The 17,098-nt window shown below is 33.5% G+C and overlaps 1 protein-coding gene across 6 annotated transcripts in view; it reads right to left on the reverse strand.

The window, feature by feature from the left end:
* The window catches only part of IL1RAPL1 (interleukin 1 receptor accessory protein like 1), a 694,430-nt gene that overhangs the window by 264,659 nt on the left and 412,673 nt on the right, over window positions 1-17,098 (reverse strand). For all 6 annotated transcript variants that reach the window (XM_048929664.1, XM_048929665.1, XM_048929655.1 and 3 more), the window contains 2 exons: window positions 15,127-15,313; window positions 13,515-13,668 (listed from right to left, as the gene is read on the reverse strand). In XM_048929664.1, the coding sequence (XP_048785621.1) occupies window positions 13,515-13,668; window positions 15,127-15,313 (341 nt within the window). The remainder of the gene's footprint in view (window positions 1-13,514; window positions 13,669-15,126; window positions 15,314-17,098) is intronic.

A 17,098-nucleotide genomic window follows, 5' to 3' on the forward strand; every position in this document is an offset into this window, starting at 1 on the left:
ACTGTTAAACCTTACACTGTTGATATAACAAGTAAACTTCAAATAATGGTGTTGGCAGACAAGAGTAGATTGTTTCAAGCAAGATTTTCACGTCACCTGTCGGGTTTTATCAAGACAGGCTGGATGTGACAGTGTTGGGCTAACCATTAACTTCACAGCAAAATGTAGATTTTTTTTTTTTTTTCTGAAAGCTTTTCCAACTTTTCTTGTTACAGATACAGACCAGCAACATTTCTCTGTGTACTTGTTTTTCCAGTTACTCATTTTTTCTGGTCAAATTCTGAGGGAAAGAAAATTCTTCAGCACATGACTTCAGACTCTGTGAATCCAGCTAGGCGCATAAATTTATTATGTTCCAAACAGCACATGGACATCCTCATAACATGGCATCACCTTGAATGGTTTAGAGCTATAACATTTTTTAAAGTTAAGCAAACTATTTCAGAGAAATAAAGCATTTTGAATTAATATCATTTTTATCTTAACTGCTGCAGGCATACAAGAGGAAAGATATGAAGAGCTATGGGCTAGTTTATTACAACTTAATTTACTCAGTAGGTGTTGCATGAATACTAACGGAGGCTTAAGTTCCTTCCTTGATATCATCCTTCACAGAAAGCTCCTCAGTGACCCCCAGACCATTTCTAGAATTACATCTTCTTCTTCTCACATGACACTGAAAAGGTTAGTCAAACTGCCCTTCTGCCTTCTGGTGTTGCAAAGGCATAAAAAATACCTCCGTCTCTGCCCTTAGTGCTACCTTGGGGCTAGAAAAAATGACCTTTGAAACAGGACCAAGATGTTGAAATCTAAGTCTGTAATTTTTTTTCTTTGTATTATACTTTCCTCACTGATTCTCATTTCAAAAGAAATATCTTTCACAGTGTTGTCCTTTGATGGAACCATTGTGTAAGTAACTGTGTTATGTCACTCAGGAAAATATTCTACTTACTGACAAAGTAGTGGGATCTTTAATGAAATAGATTCTAATAATTAATCATTGCCAAGTATTGCCAAGATTTTGTAAGCCTCATTTGCTCAGTATCTGCCATCTCTAACATAGGACACATCACTTTCACATAAAGCTCTTTATTATTATAATATTTTTTTCATTTGCTCTATTCATATTTCACTGACAGTGCAGAATTGGCTCATGAACTAGACAATCTAAATAATTTTAGTTAATTTTTCCTGCTTTCTCAGAGAAAAATAAATGTCCTTGAAGGCAAGCAATACATTAACAAGCAATGTTATAAAGCCTCATTTATAATGTAAGCATTAACTTTCTTAAAGATGAAGTACGAAAAAAGATTATAAAAATTCTACTGCTTGTATAATTGTTGAGTTGCTTCTTTGTCACATTTACATGTTCTGAACCTTGCTGTCTAACCCCTATAACAATGCCTTGCAGAAGTACCAGACACATGCAATCAAGTTCAAAGGCCAGTTAAGATTATTTTAAAAAAATGTTATCCGCAGTTGCAAAAATACTACCTTACCTCTACAAATGAAAATAAAAAATGCTTCTCATTTTGCCTTGCTAAACTGCTGGACTTTTTTTTTCTGTGTAGGAGTGGGAAGATGAAGGGATTACAGGCTATGACAAGCTCTTTGTTTAATAGAGCCACACTAAACATGACTTTAATCTCTAAAAGAATAATCACAGCTCTGATATTACTTACATACTTAGATCACAATATTATTTAACATACAAACTTTGGGCAGTAAGCAAAAATGGAAGCATCATTTCAGTGAGATTTAGATAGGGTACATTTTTCACCATCTGAGTGCATGAATGCATATCTCTGATAATTGTAGCATATTCATTTCACTTATATAGCTTTTTTAATTGAATGTCAATCATTATTTCACTTCTGAAGAACTCCATTGTACCATGGACTGCTTGAGTCAATTTTAGAAGCTGCTATTATATTAAACATTCATGGTAGCAGACTTATCAATATTTGCATAAATGTGTTCCTGCCTTCTGACCACCACAGTCTTTGGTATCAATAGATCAAGTGAAAATTGGTACAGAATCTATTTCTTTGTGGGAAAAATATATATATATATATATATATATATATATATATATATATATATAAAAAATATATATATTTAAACAATTATGATCTGATAATATTAGGATAAGGGTAAATGGTTTTAAACTAAAAGATGGAAGATCTAATTATTAGGAGGAAACTTTTCATTTAGCTGGCATAGCTGCCAAAGAAGCTGTGGTGCCCATCCCTGGAGGCACTCCAGGTCAGGTTGGATGGGGCCCTGGGCAGCCTGAGCTGGTGGGGGGCAGCCCTGCCCATGGCAGAGGTTGGGGCAGCATCGGTTTTGATCTCCCTTCCAACCCAAACTATTCTGTGATTCTGTGACTCAATTATGTACCATTAAAATCTTTCTAAGCTACTGTTACATAGTAGAAATAAAGATGTTTGTCTCAAAGAAATACACTGTTCACCCACTGTCATTTTAGATTCACAGCTTTTCTTTTCCTGCAGCAAAACCAGCATCTTATTTAGGGAAAAGAGTTTGTGCATTACTATAGGCATGAAAACTTGGCATGTAAAACGGACTTTAAAAGTCACATGATCATTGTTTATACTTGAATATGTAAAAAAAAAATCAAGTGCCTAGTAACTTAGATGAAGACATGTATCAATTCCTGTCAAATATTTTAACATGATAGCTCATGAGTGCAGCGTGAATGACTTAATGATTGTTTTTTAATTTTTCTTTCTGAAGTCCTATATGGACTAAGATAAAATACAGACAATAAGAACATAAGCCCACCTTGATATATTGATTCTATGGCACACTTATTCCAATAGCATCCTATCTTTTGTTTTAATGTCAGAAATTGCAGGATACGTTTTTTTCTATCCTATCCTGTAAAAAATGCTGAACAGCGTCTGACAGAATAAATACCCTTTAACACAATGAATAAACAATCCATATGTATGGGAACTATTGAATCATGGCCTGAACCTCTGATTGATCACCTGAGGCAAGCACTGAGTCACCAGGGGAGCACAGGTGAAGGCAACTCAGCTGTGTGACTGGAAGGGGTGGAGCCTGGCTGCACCTTTCCTAGACCCCCATTTAAGGGCTGACTGTCACTGTAGAAGTATCTCTTTTTGGAGATTGTTCCTTTTAGATTTTTCCTTTGTGCCCAGGTTATGAGTGAGCATTTTTATTTATTTTTGATTACTCCTTTCCACTGTGATAATCTTTCTATTTATATGATCTGTACATATCAGCCTAACCACTCTGTATATTTGTTGATTATACACCATATTCTTAGAGGCTTATCAGTATTTAAGTTAATTTAACTAGATGTTATCAACTGCCATAGCAAGAATTATGAAAGGAATTGAACCCACTGCATTTTAATTCTTGAGCAATGACTGCATTACTCCACTCCTTCAATTTATACTTCCATAACATAAAAGAGAAGGACTATAAGCAACTTCTGCACATCTATAACCATTTACTTATTAAAAATGTCTCCTTTCTGCTCACGAAATCCTCTTAGAATCCCAAGACTAATCACTGTTGTAGACTTTGGATAGTCTTTTTAATCAAGTTAATGCAAGTTTTCTGTCCTTTGATACCATGAAGTGCTCTGTTTAATAAGGAAACTGGGTCAGCTGGCATTTTTTTTTTTTTTTTAAAGAATACTGTATTCAAAGAATATTTTCAAGTCACGAAAGTCTTTTAATTAGGTCTAGAAGCTTAAAAGTACCATTTATATCACTTTGATTTGTTTATTTTTGTTGAATTGAGTAACTTTTTCCACAGCTAAGTTTGAGTTTTAAAAAGACAGATAAGGAAAATAGGAAGAAGAAAAAAAAAAAAGCGAAAATAACAGGCATAGTAACTTCTTTTAAATGTCATGAAATTATGAAGTAATAGCAGTACCCTCAATTTGTATGTAAAAATATATTTTCTCCAACTTGCATTAGCTCCAGCATAAAGAAATTTACAGTAGTTTATGCTTCCTGTTCAACCCATGGTATCTGTTTGTCTTCCTAAACAGAGTTTCTAAATCATAATTCCCACAGCTTTATGTGCATTTTATATCGGCTCTGACAGATCATGAGGGTACTCATGAGCCACACAGACAAGAAAGCACCTAGAGCAGAACAGTACAGAATTAGGCTTTTGAAGATATGAGATATAATCTGCCAACTAGCATTTATAATATATTAGTAGAGTTAGGCAGTACAGAGAACACACAAACACTTTGTGAAATGTCCTTGACTTTTCATAAGTCAGAAAAGCTCTTCCAAATGTTTTTCTCCTTCAGTCTCTTGAGCCTGTTTTTGTCAGAATAGTAGCTGCATGAGACTTTTCTTTCAAGAGTACAGTTTCTTATTTGTGCAAAACATTTGGGAAAGCCAAATGCTATTATTGTTATGATCACATAATTTCCGATAAAACTGACATTATCCATATTTTGGAAGTGTCAGTTGTTCCCTGAACTCTGCTTCTACCATTTCATTCATCCTGAGAAGCTATCATTACCAAAAAAGTAAAGTCTAAATATTGTTGGCTCTAAAAAAAAAAAAAAAAGAAAAATGGTTCACCTAGACTGATTTTTCTTTTTTCTGAATGTGTAGTTAGCTCTTCAGAAAACTGAATTTGCTCATAAAAATCCAGATATAGCAAAAAATCAACAAATTTAAAAAAACAAACAACAAAACAGAAAACAAAATGAAAGCAACTACATGTAAACAACACAAAAGAATGTCAATAGGATAAGGGGGGATGGTTTTAAACTGAGGCAAGGGAGGCTTAGGTTAGATATGAGGAGGAAGTTTTTACTCAGAGGGTGGTGACACACTGAAACAGGTTGCCCAAGGAGGCTGTGGATGCCCCATCCCTGGAGGCTTTCAAGGCCAGGCTGGATGTGCCTCTGGGCAGCCTGGTGTGGTGGTTGGCGACCCTGCACAAAGCAGGGGGGTTGAAACTAGATGATCATTGTGGTCCTTTTCAACCCACGCCATTCTATGAATAAGCCTACTTCTATTTAAATTATCTTATCCCACTGCATTATCTGCTCTTCACAAAGTTATATGTGAATGACTTCTTGAATTCTGAATATCAGCTCAAAAATTCTGAAAGCCTAATGGGATTGTTTTGAAGGAAAAAAAGAAATCTGAAAAATCAAAACAGAATTTCAGCAAGGCTTTGGTACCTCATGGAGATAATGCCCCTGGTGGGAGAGGGCTCCCTTTGGCCCCACAGAAGCAGCAGTTGGTACAGCCCCCATTGGTGGGAGCTTCCTACTACCACCACCCATTGAGAGCATCACCAAAGAGCCAGCCTGTGCTTTCAAAGGGCTCATTTGGCAAAGTGAAAGAGGGTCATTTAAATCTCTAGTTGTGAAAGGTCTGGGGAGGTGTTAGGAGAAGTTCTCTATGGGATGCTCCAGGACTGCTAGTGCTTGGGCTACAGTACAGAACCCAGGGCTGCACAGGAAGCAGGAGGTGAGTGCCTGTCATGTGGTGTCTGAAATAGACCAGAAGCCAGAGGCTCCTGGCAGAAGTGTGCAACAACAAAATGAGAGTCTTTTCCCTCCTCAAGTGTTTCATAGAATCATAGAATCACTCAGGTTGGAAAAGACCTTAAAGATCACTGAGTCAAACCATGACCTAACCATACTACCCTAACTAACAACCCTCTGCTAAACCATATCCCTGAGCACAACATCCAAACGGATTTTAAACACATCCAGAGATGGTGACTCAACCACCTCCCTGGATACATACACCCAGGATTCATACACACAGGCACTAATGCGGGTAGATATAATAAATTAATAAATAAATAATGTGCTGTTAGAAGATGCAGTTAAGCAGTGAACAAACATAGTAGTTTAAAATAAATGTACCATTATTTACACTGAAACAGTGTCTCTTGCCTACTTGTTAATAAAACATTTATTCTCTTTACTGTGGCTCCCAAATGAAAAACTTGGTTTTCAGGGAGGATTCATATTACATGATGTTTAATTCAAGTTCTGTTCAGAATAATAAAATATGAAAGGAAAGTTTTCAGTGGTTTTGTGAAAACAAGCATCACTTTAAAATAAAAACAGAATGGAAAAGGGCATACTCCATGTTACCTATAAAGCACAGTATATTCTAGATGCCAAAACAAGTCAAATCAGTGATATTTAAATAAAAAAAGGAGTATATATATTTTGCACACTGCTTGAAGAAATTCATGTTGTGATTCCATTCCAAGAAAACCTAAATACCATGAAAAACAGTAATAATAATGCTGCTGTAGACACGATGGCTTAGAAAAAACAAGGTAGAAGCAATATATTTTACTAGACCAGCTGGTACATTAAGCCCCTGAGGTCTGAAGACAGGCTTGTATAACCAAAAGCTCTTTTTCAGCTGTACACCTCAGTCTAAAAACAGATAAGACTTGTACTATAGATTTGTTATTGTCTTCTTCAAAAAGTTATCATTAATTTTTGGAGTTGTTCGATTACAACAGAATACAATGTAAAGCCCGCTTGCCTTTTCCAAAGATTATGAATATAACAACTCTGAAATTGTAAAGTAGAATTCACCTCTGTATTATAATTCTACATTTGTGTTTGTCACCCAAAGCTCCTTTGATAGTCACAAGACAAAAGCAGGAATTTGTATAACTCAAATGATAATTTACACATTGACATTAGGAGAAGACAAGTCATGCCTTACAAGCGCTGTAAAGAGCCATCAGCTCATACATAGACAGCTATAAATACGAAAGCTAGGTGAGAGGAATCTTACCTGGAGAAAAAACTCAACAGATATGCACTCACCATAAATAAACCTCTCACTACTTGAATAAAATTATGCTGTAGAACTGTTGAATCCATAAAGGAGTTATTTAGGAAGGGGAATGATTCTTGTTCTCTGTGTGTCTGGAGAATTTGCATCCTGTTTAACATGGGAAGGATGCAGTGAAGAGAGAGAGAATGATTTAGAAAGAGAGAAAACTCACAGGCATTCTACTTTTCATGTATCCACTTTATATTAAAAAAAGAAAAGTAGTAAACCCAGTGATTTATATCACTCTTCAGAATTGTTTCTATGAACTTACAGTTCATATTTTTAAATTAATGCAGTTCTGGATGTGAATATAATACTCCAAAGTGAAAAGAAAAACTTACTTAAATAAATGAAAAAATGTCCTTTCTGGTTCCAGTTTCTTTCTCATATACAAACAATTACTGTGTATTATCAACTACTCACAGAAAATATATGTTGGGAAAATTGTTTTCCTATATTAAGCTCTCACACAGATAAGTGAAACATTGTAAGTTAAATTATGTTATGTCAAAAATTATTTTGATTTATTCATTCCCATTCCTTTTCATATATCACTCATTCGTAAAGAATTCAGGTACAGTTCTCTAGGATATAATTTTATTCTTCTGACTGTTTTAAGTTTATTTTAGACCTTCACTTTCTAGTAAGCCAATAGGTGTATTAGCCATACTGATTCCAATAAAAAAAGGATCAGCCAGTTTACATCTGGGTAAATCACGGTGAATAATAGTTTCAGTTGGACACAAAATGCTGAACTCTATTTTAGAGTCAGTATATTAAAACTCTGAAACATGTAAAGAATGAACTTAAACAAAATCTCATATGCCAAAAAGAGCCAGTTAATTGTATTATAAATTTAATATACTATATTTTAATGTCATCCTTTATTTTAAAGCTGAATATTCATCTGGTGTACAGACTTTTTTTAAGGACATGTATAGACTGTTTTTAAGGATCGAGTTCCAGTTCCTTACATTATCATACTTCTACTCATTGTATTATAATTTATTAAAATATCATGCTAGAAGACTCTACTGTACGCATAAATTATCTAAAGCTTTCAAGAAATGCTATGGAAATGATAAATGCTAGGTTAGGACAATATTGCTGGATTTAACATACTCGAGGGTAACGTAAAAGTAAAATGAAATCTTCTGATTCCATAGCAATAATGTGAAACATTAACACTGAATGTAATTTAACTACCATTTTAAAGGTTATTTAACAAGTATCTTGGGTGTCTTAAGAATGGATTTATTTAATTTTTGTAAAATCTTAATGAGCTAAGGGTTTATAGGACTTTTATGTTTTTAGGACTTGCCAACAATTAACGTTTGGTTGCATTTTTTTTCTTCTATGGTTTCCTTGTCTTTGTGTAATGAAGTTCATCTAACAACTGCATCATACCAAACTGAAACAATGGGAAGCAACACCATGGTAACAACATCTGCTTCAAATGCTTGTATTTCAATATTCTGATATGACTAATGATGAAGAGGAAACTGACTCACACAAACAAACTTCCCTCACACCAAGAAATGGCATTTCTCCAAATTATTCTCAACTAATTTAAAAATAGGGTTTTTTTTGAGTTATTATATTTGTATATTAGTTTTGAACCTTACAAAGCCACAAAAAATCCAAACATCTGAAACAAAGTAATTCAATATAAATTATGAAAAAGTCACCAGGTTTCTAATAATGACATAACGAACAGAAATAAGCAGAAATGGCATCATTGTAGCAATTGTATACACAGGAACACACTATACTTGTTAAATAGTAGCTAATTTTAATTAATTGTTCGTTTTCATCGTTAAATAAGAAGAATTTATCAATGAATGCTAAATCATGCTAATCATGCTAAAAACTCCTCTCAACTTTCACTGATTTCAATAGGGTGTACATGACAGTAATGGAACAGAAGTCATGACTGCAGCATGAATTAAATAGTGTCGTAGCAACTGTCTAAGCAAATATTACAAACCTTAGATATGTTTTCCATTCATTAACACTATGAGATAAATGTAGGATCATGATGCACAAGAACAAGGACGGTTAAAATGAGCATCTTAAGGCTGAATCTTGCTTTAATGTGGTAAAGACAAAGAATTCTACTATATATTAGAATTTTATAGCTACTGACCTATAGCTATACCATCAAAAATAAATAAAAAAGCCACAAGAGGTTGATCTTTTCTTCTGAAGATACCCTACCAGGCAGAAAAGAAGTCCTGGGTTATTGTAAGGGAAATACACATTAAAATAAACTTGTAAAAGGAGAGTTAGCAATCCTAGCCATATCCTGAAGGAATTTTTTTATTTTAATAAAAGTTGAAAAATAAAGCTACAATGAAAAATGCTATAGAAGGTGCATTATGCATGAATTAGCTTTACCCATATAGCTTTCCTTGTTGCTGTTGTTAGTTAAGGATGGTTTTGAAATACCCACTAAACCCATTTACAATCAATAACTTAAATGAATGTTTACAGAGAATGTTTTAATCAAATATTCTGATTGTTATTACTCAAATGCACCCAGGTGATTAATTTAGAACCTTGTTCTCAGCCACACAAAAATGATTCCACTATAAAAGTAGATCACTCATTTCTAATTAAAAAACCCAACACCTAACCCACCCAACCTGTTAAGCCCAACAGGACTTTATGTATTATAAAAATGCATGGTCAGTATTTCAAACATGATGCTTTCATAATGAATCTGTTGTTTGCTTTATATTTTATACAGTCTTTGCACAGAATAATACTGATAAATAGAATTTCACCCTGAATATGTTCTAGAGTTGAATTAAATTTATGATGAACAAAAGGAATGAACATCAGCTCTGATAATTATTAGGATCAGCTCTAGCAAAGAGGGGCTCGGTGCATCCAAAATAGTTCTTCCCTATCATTAACTGCAGAAAACCAGCAGAGTCTGTTCTCAAGCTCTAAATGCTTGGAAAACAACCCTATTAGCTCTTTGCACTTAGCATCAGCTAAAAATAAAGAAGGAAACGCTTATTACAGCACCTTTTCTGTATCTGAATGTTTTGAAGGAGAAAGTACAACAGCACTGGAAACAATCAATACAAGCATTTTGCAATAAACATTTATCATCATTTAAGATTTTCTACTATGCTAAGAATAATTCTGTCAGAAAGCAAAAAAGACAAAGCTTGTGCAACAAATCCTAAACATTAAGAAATCCTGTGAAGCAGACAGATAGCACTCCTTTGTCTAAAAGTCTAGAGAAGTTACAGATAGCAAATGGGAAAGAATTAACTAGCAATTGCAAGGTTGTTACAGAAATATTTAAACCAAATAGGCAAAATTTAAATAATAAAAAAATGATCATATCAAGTCATACTAAATTTAGTGTTATTAGATTTTGAAGATGCTCTAACCTCTAAATCTAAATCTGTGCTCATTCCAGGAGGAGATATGTTGAAGAAGAGCAATCAGTGAGCAAACACAGTAAGTGGTTTCTCTGAACAGGAACCTACTGATTAGCTCTGAATCCTTCTACAAGGTATAAGAACTTCTAACTTCTAACAGAATGAAAAAAAAAAAAAAAAAAAAAAAGTTCAAATATTTATAACCAAAAAAGTTATGGATGAATTGAATAAGTAAGGCTGATGGGGTCAGAATGCTTTATCATATTCATCCAGAAGAGTATCACTGTGTGATATTGCAATGAGGACACATACACTCTTAAACAAAGACCAGACGTCATTCCACCTGAATGAAAATGTACCAAAAATTTGACCTTGTGAAGGTTTTAGCAGTATAAGTAACAAAAATAAAAAATAAAAAAATAAAAAAAAATCCAGTATTATTAGACATAGCGTTTAATGAAAATTAATCACTGTTGGAAATTATTTTTACCTATGTTGTTCAGTGTGACTAAATTAATACTGATATCATGCTGTTAAAATGTGATCCTGTCCCATAATTAAGAATGTCAGGTATGCTTTAATTAAAATTCCACATATAAAAGAAAAAAAATTTTCTTTTGGGCAATGTTGGGCAGTCTGCAGGTATAGATATCAACAAATGTTTTAGTGCATTTAGGATTTTTTAAAATATGTAATTACATAGCCATAATCCAAGAACCACCAATTATGCTGGTTCTTTGAATTTAGAATAATCAGTGCATAGTTTGTATTTTTTAAACTAGATATTTTCTAAATCAGGTAATAGCATAATAAGAAAATTAATTTAAATCATACAGATGATCATGTATTTTCAATATGAGATTCTGATTTTCAAAAGAACAAAAAGCAAAGAAAAAGGACTTATCCTAAAGCAAGCAAACAAACAAACAAAAAAGAACAATAACAAAAAAAAATCTGAAAGATGCATATGATAAGAAGAAATAATATTCTGGAATGGAATTTAAGTGTATACTTTTGGTAAGGAACAGGTATGCAATGTTTGAAGATACTGTGTATTATTTATAAATGTTACTGCAACATTGCTGCCATTAACAAGTTTTCTTCTTTCTTCAATAAATTTTAAAATCCACTTATACTGTACGCTCCTCAACGTATTTCCAGTGCAATTCAAATTGTATTTCAGCACAGAGACAAAGCATAAGGCAAGCATGTAAGACCTGAATCTCTTCTATAAAGTTACTTACTAAATTTTACTAAATCTGTACTACAGAGGAAAACCTACTATACAGTTCATCCCATAATATTATAAAAATGGTATGAAGAACTACAATGCTATTTGAGTAGTTTACTTCTGTGGAGGTTGTCTTTAAATTTGCCAGGATTTGCACGATGGAAACTATATAATTCTGTCATTATGCATTCACTTATTTTTAACACATCAAAATCAGCCAAGTCTCTTTCTGTCTCTATCTAGTTAAACATTAATCACTGAACTCCTACCTACACCACAAGGGCTGAATTATTTTTTTGAAACTATTATTACAGATAGCAACATCTAGTTGCAATGCTTTTTTTTCCTCCATTTTCTCTGACTTAAGTCTGCTTGAAATACTGCTGGGCAGTGGAGCACCAATTGCAGAGACAGAAGGTTAACTTGAAGACTGAAAAAATATGTACTCTTTTAGTCTACACATCATATATTGCAGAAGTAATTGACTACCTCATTCTGGTGTAAATCAAATTCTTGAGGACTCTATATGGATATGGATGTTTACCATGAGCTTAATCACTGAGCAGTAATTGCCTGTCTGTACTGACGAAATAAATCAATTTCATACAATGGAAAAATTATGAAGAGATCCTGGATACTGAACTTAAATAAACATGATTGATCACCAGAATTCTCTCAAAACAACATAAACAATATGATTTCCAGACTGATCTAATGGAAGAAAATTGCAAACCATAATTCACTTTAATTTCTGATATTGTAGAGTAAATGGGATACATCAAAACAAAGAGCAAACTTTTCACCACAAAAGCAAACTTTTTACCATACAAAGAAATTATTACATAGCATAACTGTGATTACTAATTTAACTATTTAAATAGTCGACAATAGCCCATAAAATCCTTCTCTAAGATTTGTTTCCTGTTTTTTTATGGTTGGTTTTTTTTTTTTTTTTTTTTTGATACTTCAAGCAAGTGCTTATATCTGCAAGCTTCTTTGTGAACCACACAAATTTATTTCACATTCAGTTTCCCAGGCATATACATTTTCTGCCCTTTTTTCAGGGAAGATTCTATAGAACTTCACTATGCTGTATCGACTGTCATGTTTTCCTGTGTTCCAATACCATCCCATAATTCCAGAAGTTAATTCTCTACCTTACTTAAAAATACACATATACTCTTTCTCTGTCTGAAAAAATTAGGTTTGTGATGTAGTAAGGAATTTAAAAGCTAATGTTCTTCATATAATTCTGTAGTGCACATTACTACTATGATACATACATTGTTTTCATCTACGAAGGATTTTACATATTGGTAAGGTAGTCTTAAATGGAGATAATATTAAATGCATCTCATTCAGTCGCTGCTTGTGAGTTGATACAATTTATTTATGTTACATAATTACTGGAACTTGATACCTCATAATAATTTTAAATTTGAGAATAAATAATTAAAAAAAATAACTGGACTAATGGAAAATAAGTTAACTGACAACTGAGATCAGGAAGTCCTTGAATTATAAATCATAGAAAGCTGGGAAAGAACACCAGTGAAAAAATGCTACACCCACATTTATACTACCTTGCTGCACAGATCTTTCTGGGATATTGGTTTACACCTACAGCTCATGTCATGCCCCAGGGCAATCAGATCTGCTGTAGTTGGGTTGGAGCTACAGAGATTCTTATGTGCTAAGGCTTTTAACCACAAGGAAAAGTATGATGACTTTAATGATCTTATTTTTTGGTTATCCTTATCCACATTTCCCACTCAAAAACACGACCTATTCAGAAGCTTTTGCAGTAGATCAAAACTCAGATTTAATCACGTTGCACATATTACTGTGTTCAGGACAACTTTGATGTATCAGCCATTCACATACTCAGCAAAGTTTTGAACAAGAATGGCTTATATAGGTAGAATGATTCAAATACACACAAGTCAAATTACAGAATCACAGAATGGTTAGGTTTGTTTAATCACAAAATTATACATTCTTTTCTACATATAAGATGTAGTAAGAGCCTGTGATTACCTGTAACTGTTAATTCCGTAGTTCTTCTGACAACAAAGATGCCATATTTTACCTCACAAGTGTAATTTCCAATGTCATCCTCTCTAACTTCCCGAATGACAAGAGTGTCCTTTATAAACCCAATACTTGATCTCCATGTCTTTGACTTGCATTCCTGTTTAAAGATAACATAACAATTCAGTGACTATGTTCTTACACTCGAACCACTGTTGATAATGCTGCTCAAAGAAAGGAAAGCCAGACAAGAAGTAGTTACAAACTTTATGTACATTAAATATCTCAAAATACAGTTCAGTTAAGTAAAATTTTAAAAGAAAAAAATACTAAAAATTTTATCAACTAACATGTTTTTCTCATTCTCAAAACAAAAAAGGATTTTATTTATTTGGTAGTTTTGCTTTTATTTTTGATCGGGGGTCTCCTATTTCATTTAATTATTTGCCATTACCTTTATGTATGTAATCCATGACCATTATATCACAAGTAGCTAGAGATTGCAAAAAAATTTTCTCCTTTTATTTAAACAAAATGAGATTATGTTACAACTTGTTCATAAATGCTGTAAATGACTTGTAAAAATCAAATATCTTTTGAGATATTTTTAGAAGCCAGATACAGTTTTAAATTTGATACATCTTCAGGTATGTATTGTATTACACACATGAAATCCAAGATAAATATAAGTGAATAGTTGGTTACATATCTCTTAGATATGCTGCTAGTAAATTTAGCCAGAAACTTTCTAGATTACAAGTTTTTGTTTATTAGATAACACATGCTTGTGCACTACACTTAGTGAATTATCAGACTTTTAAAACATAGTTAGAATGCATATCAGCATATAGTGGTACCAGAACATTCTACTACACAGAGCATGCTACACAATATACATAACTTAATTTTCAGATTTACTAAACTGTTCAGTGGTGTTAAATTGTATGCATTATAGCACAAAGGCACTGAGCATTTCCTGCTAACTGCAAGAAATCCAGAACTCAAGAGACTGCTCTGCAAGGCTCTTGTGAGCCATCGACAGGCAACACCTTTCCTGGGACTTGACCCTTAAGTAACAATCTGATAATAAGAACACAATATTGAAATAAAGGTACCGATGACCAAATCTCCGGTAATTCCAAGTAAACTCTAACATATCAGATCAAATTTTTAAAAGTTTTGGGTTTTATGCTGCTAAATAACTCATTCATTCAGACAAATGTGCACATAGTTATTCAATTCCCATTTTTCTAAACAGATTTTATGTTGAAGTTTCCAGAAATATCCTTAAGTGCTTCTTCTAATACAGCACAATCAGTTGCTGCATATGCAGCTCATATGGCTTTTCTTTAACATCAAACCAAACTGGATCTATAACACTTTTATTCTTTTTCTCCTTTGTTACGAGATACTTGTTTGCAGACCTAAAATTTATCAAAGGAAGCAGCAGAGTCCCTCTTCATCTAAGAGGGACTAGCTCATTCTTTTGTATCTTTCATTCTGCCTGCTCTTAAGAAAGTCTAAAACAGTGAAAGTTTCACATAGTATTTAGATCATGAAAATCATTAGAATATTGACAGCATACTGGTGAAAGGCAAAAACTTTTTGAATTCCTTACCTTGTACCACAGAATCTCAGGCTCCCTAAATGGAAACAAAAAGTCCTCTATTTCAGGACATGAGATTTCCTTGCTTTTGCTAAGTTCAGCTTTTTCAAAATATTTCATCTTTGAATTGTAGCAGAGTCCAGTGTCATTTTCACCCACCGTCAGCGAAATGGACACTTTCATACAATAAGTTGAGTTTCTGTAATGCAATAAAAATAGAAATAAAAGTCTGAAATGAAAAAAATGCCGATGTACATGCTATTGATTTTAAGTCACAATTTTCATCCCAAGCAACAGATAGAAAACCAAATACTGTATTTTCTACGTATTCTGCAGCTCATCATGGTTATTGTACCACTAACTACACAATTTTTAGAATGTGTCAGCCTTATTCTATGACTAAGGGTTTCTGTCTCCATTTTATTAAACTCCTTCTGACATTACTGCCCTAACTGGATATTTGAGGACAACAGCAAAAGAACATATGCAATAAAATCTACAAGAATTCACCAGTGATAGTAGATAACAAATATGCTGACTGAAACCATTACAGCACTTTCTCGGGGATGAACAGATAATGCCATAGGACAAAAGGGAAACTTTTGCACAGCACCATGAGATGTCTGGTTGGCAGATTAGAGCATACGTTCAGGTGGAATAGGTAACTGTTTTTGCAACCTTTACTAAAATGAATCTTATGATCCTTCCAATTAGAGAATAAAAAGTGTTTTAAGCTAACAGACTGCTGAATTGTTTGCCTTATCCTGCATTCCCCACACTCCAAGGCCAAAATGTTACTCCTGCATTACCAGAAACTATCATCAGTTTGGGCTCCATCCTGAAATTCATTACCTCCCCTGCTGCTGACACATCAGACAGCTAGAAACTAGGGAAAATTTTTTGCTTCCACATTTCATTATGCACTTTAATTAGTCTCAAAGACAAAATTACATGAAAGGCTTTTTTTAATTATTATTTTAATTTAATTTTTATTTAGTTTAGTTTAGCTTTTTTGCATTTGGGTTTCCAAGTGGGCAGTAAGTGGGTCTGTAAAGTTGATACTCCTCAGGAATACAGTAAAACAATGAAAGATTTATCTCTTGCTGTTTTGTAAATGCATTTGACCCTTGATCTGCTGAAAGAGGATCCTGCAGAGAGCAGTGAGAAAACACTTCTTATTTCCATTCTCAGACTCTGTGAGCTGACTGCTGACTTACAACAGTCTTATGTGTCTCAGAAATGGCAGGATGTCAAAGATGGTGATTTTTTTTCTCATTTTCTTTAGATTCCTAATATGACTCCTTTTTCTTTTATAGGAGAGGTGACAGAAATGCTTAAGAACAGAGAATAAGAATGAAAAACTTCATTAGAAAAAAACCTCTATAGTCCAATTTTCTAGAGAAAACACAGATGTAAGAAGAAAGATAAAAGTAACTAGGAAATTGTAAAATATTCTCAGAAATGTAAATTCTGGAATGAAATGACCTTAGATATCCAGCTAATTTATGGACAATCAAGAAAATTAAGAAAATCAATCACAAGCCTGCTTCTTTATAATAAAGTTATAATTCATTACTTCATTCAAGAACCCATCCGTTTAAACTGAATATTGTTTAAGCGTGATGCAAAGCAAAGAATGTATCCATTGAATATGGATCACTCTTGCTAGTTTTAAGCTGCTCAAGAGCAAGTCACCACTTTTACCTGTACATGCAATTCAAAACCATCCAGTATGTCAATGCAAACATTTTTAGTACTGTACATTACATTATTCCAGAAAGATTCTCCTTGGAGTATTTATCTGTGGCTTGAAAAACTCATTTAAAGTCACCTAAGTCAGTTTTTTTCCCAAATGATCTCTTTTCGTTGTCTTGAAAAACCTATCCCTTGGAAACAGGAAGAAAGTGTAAACTACCCATCAATCTCTTGGCTGAGAAAAGAGTACACAATTGGATGACTGTGAGTAATACATAGGTAAGTACTG

This window comes from Lagopus muta, chromosome 1 (assembly GCF_023343835.1).
Source record: "Lagopus muta isolate bLagMut1 chromosome 1, bLagMut1 primary, whole genome shotgun sequence".
Lineage (NCBI taxonomy): Eukaryota > Metazoa > Chordata > Aves > Galliformes > Phasianidae > Lagopus > Lagopus muta.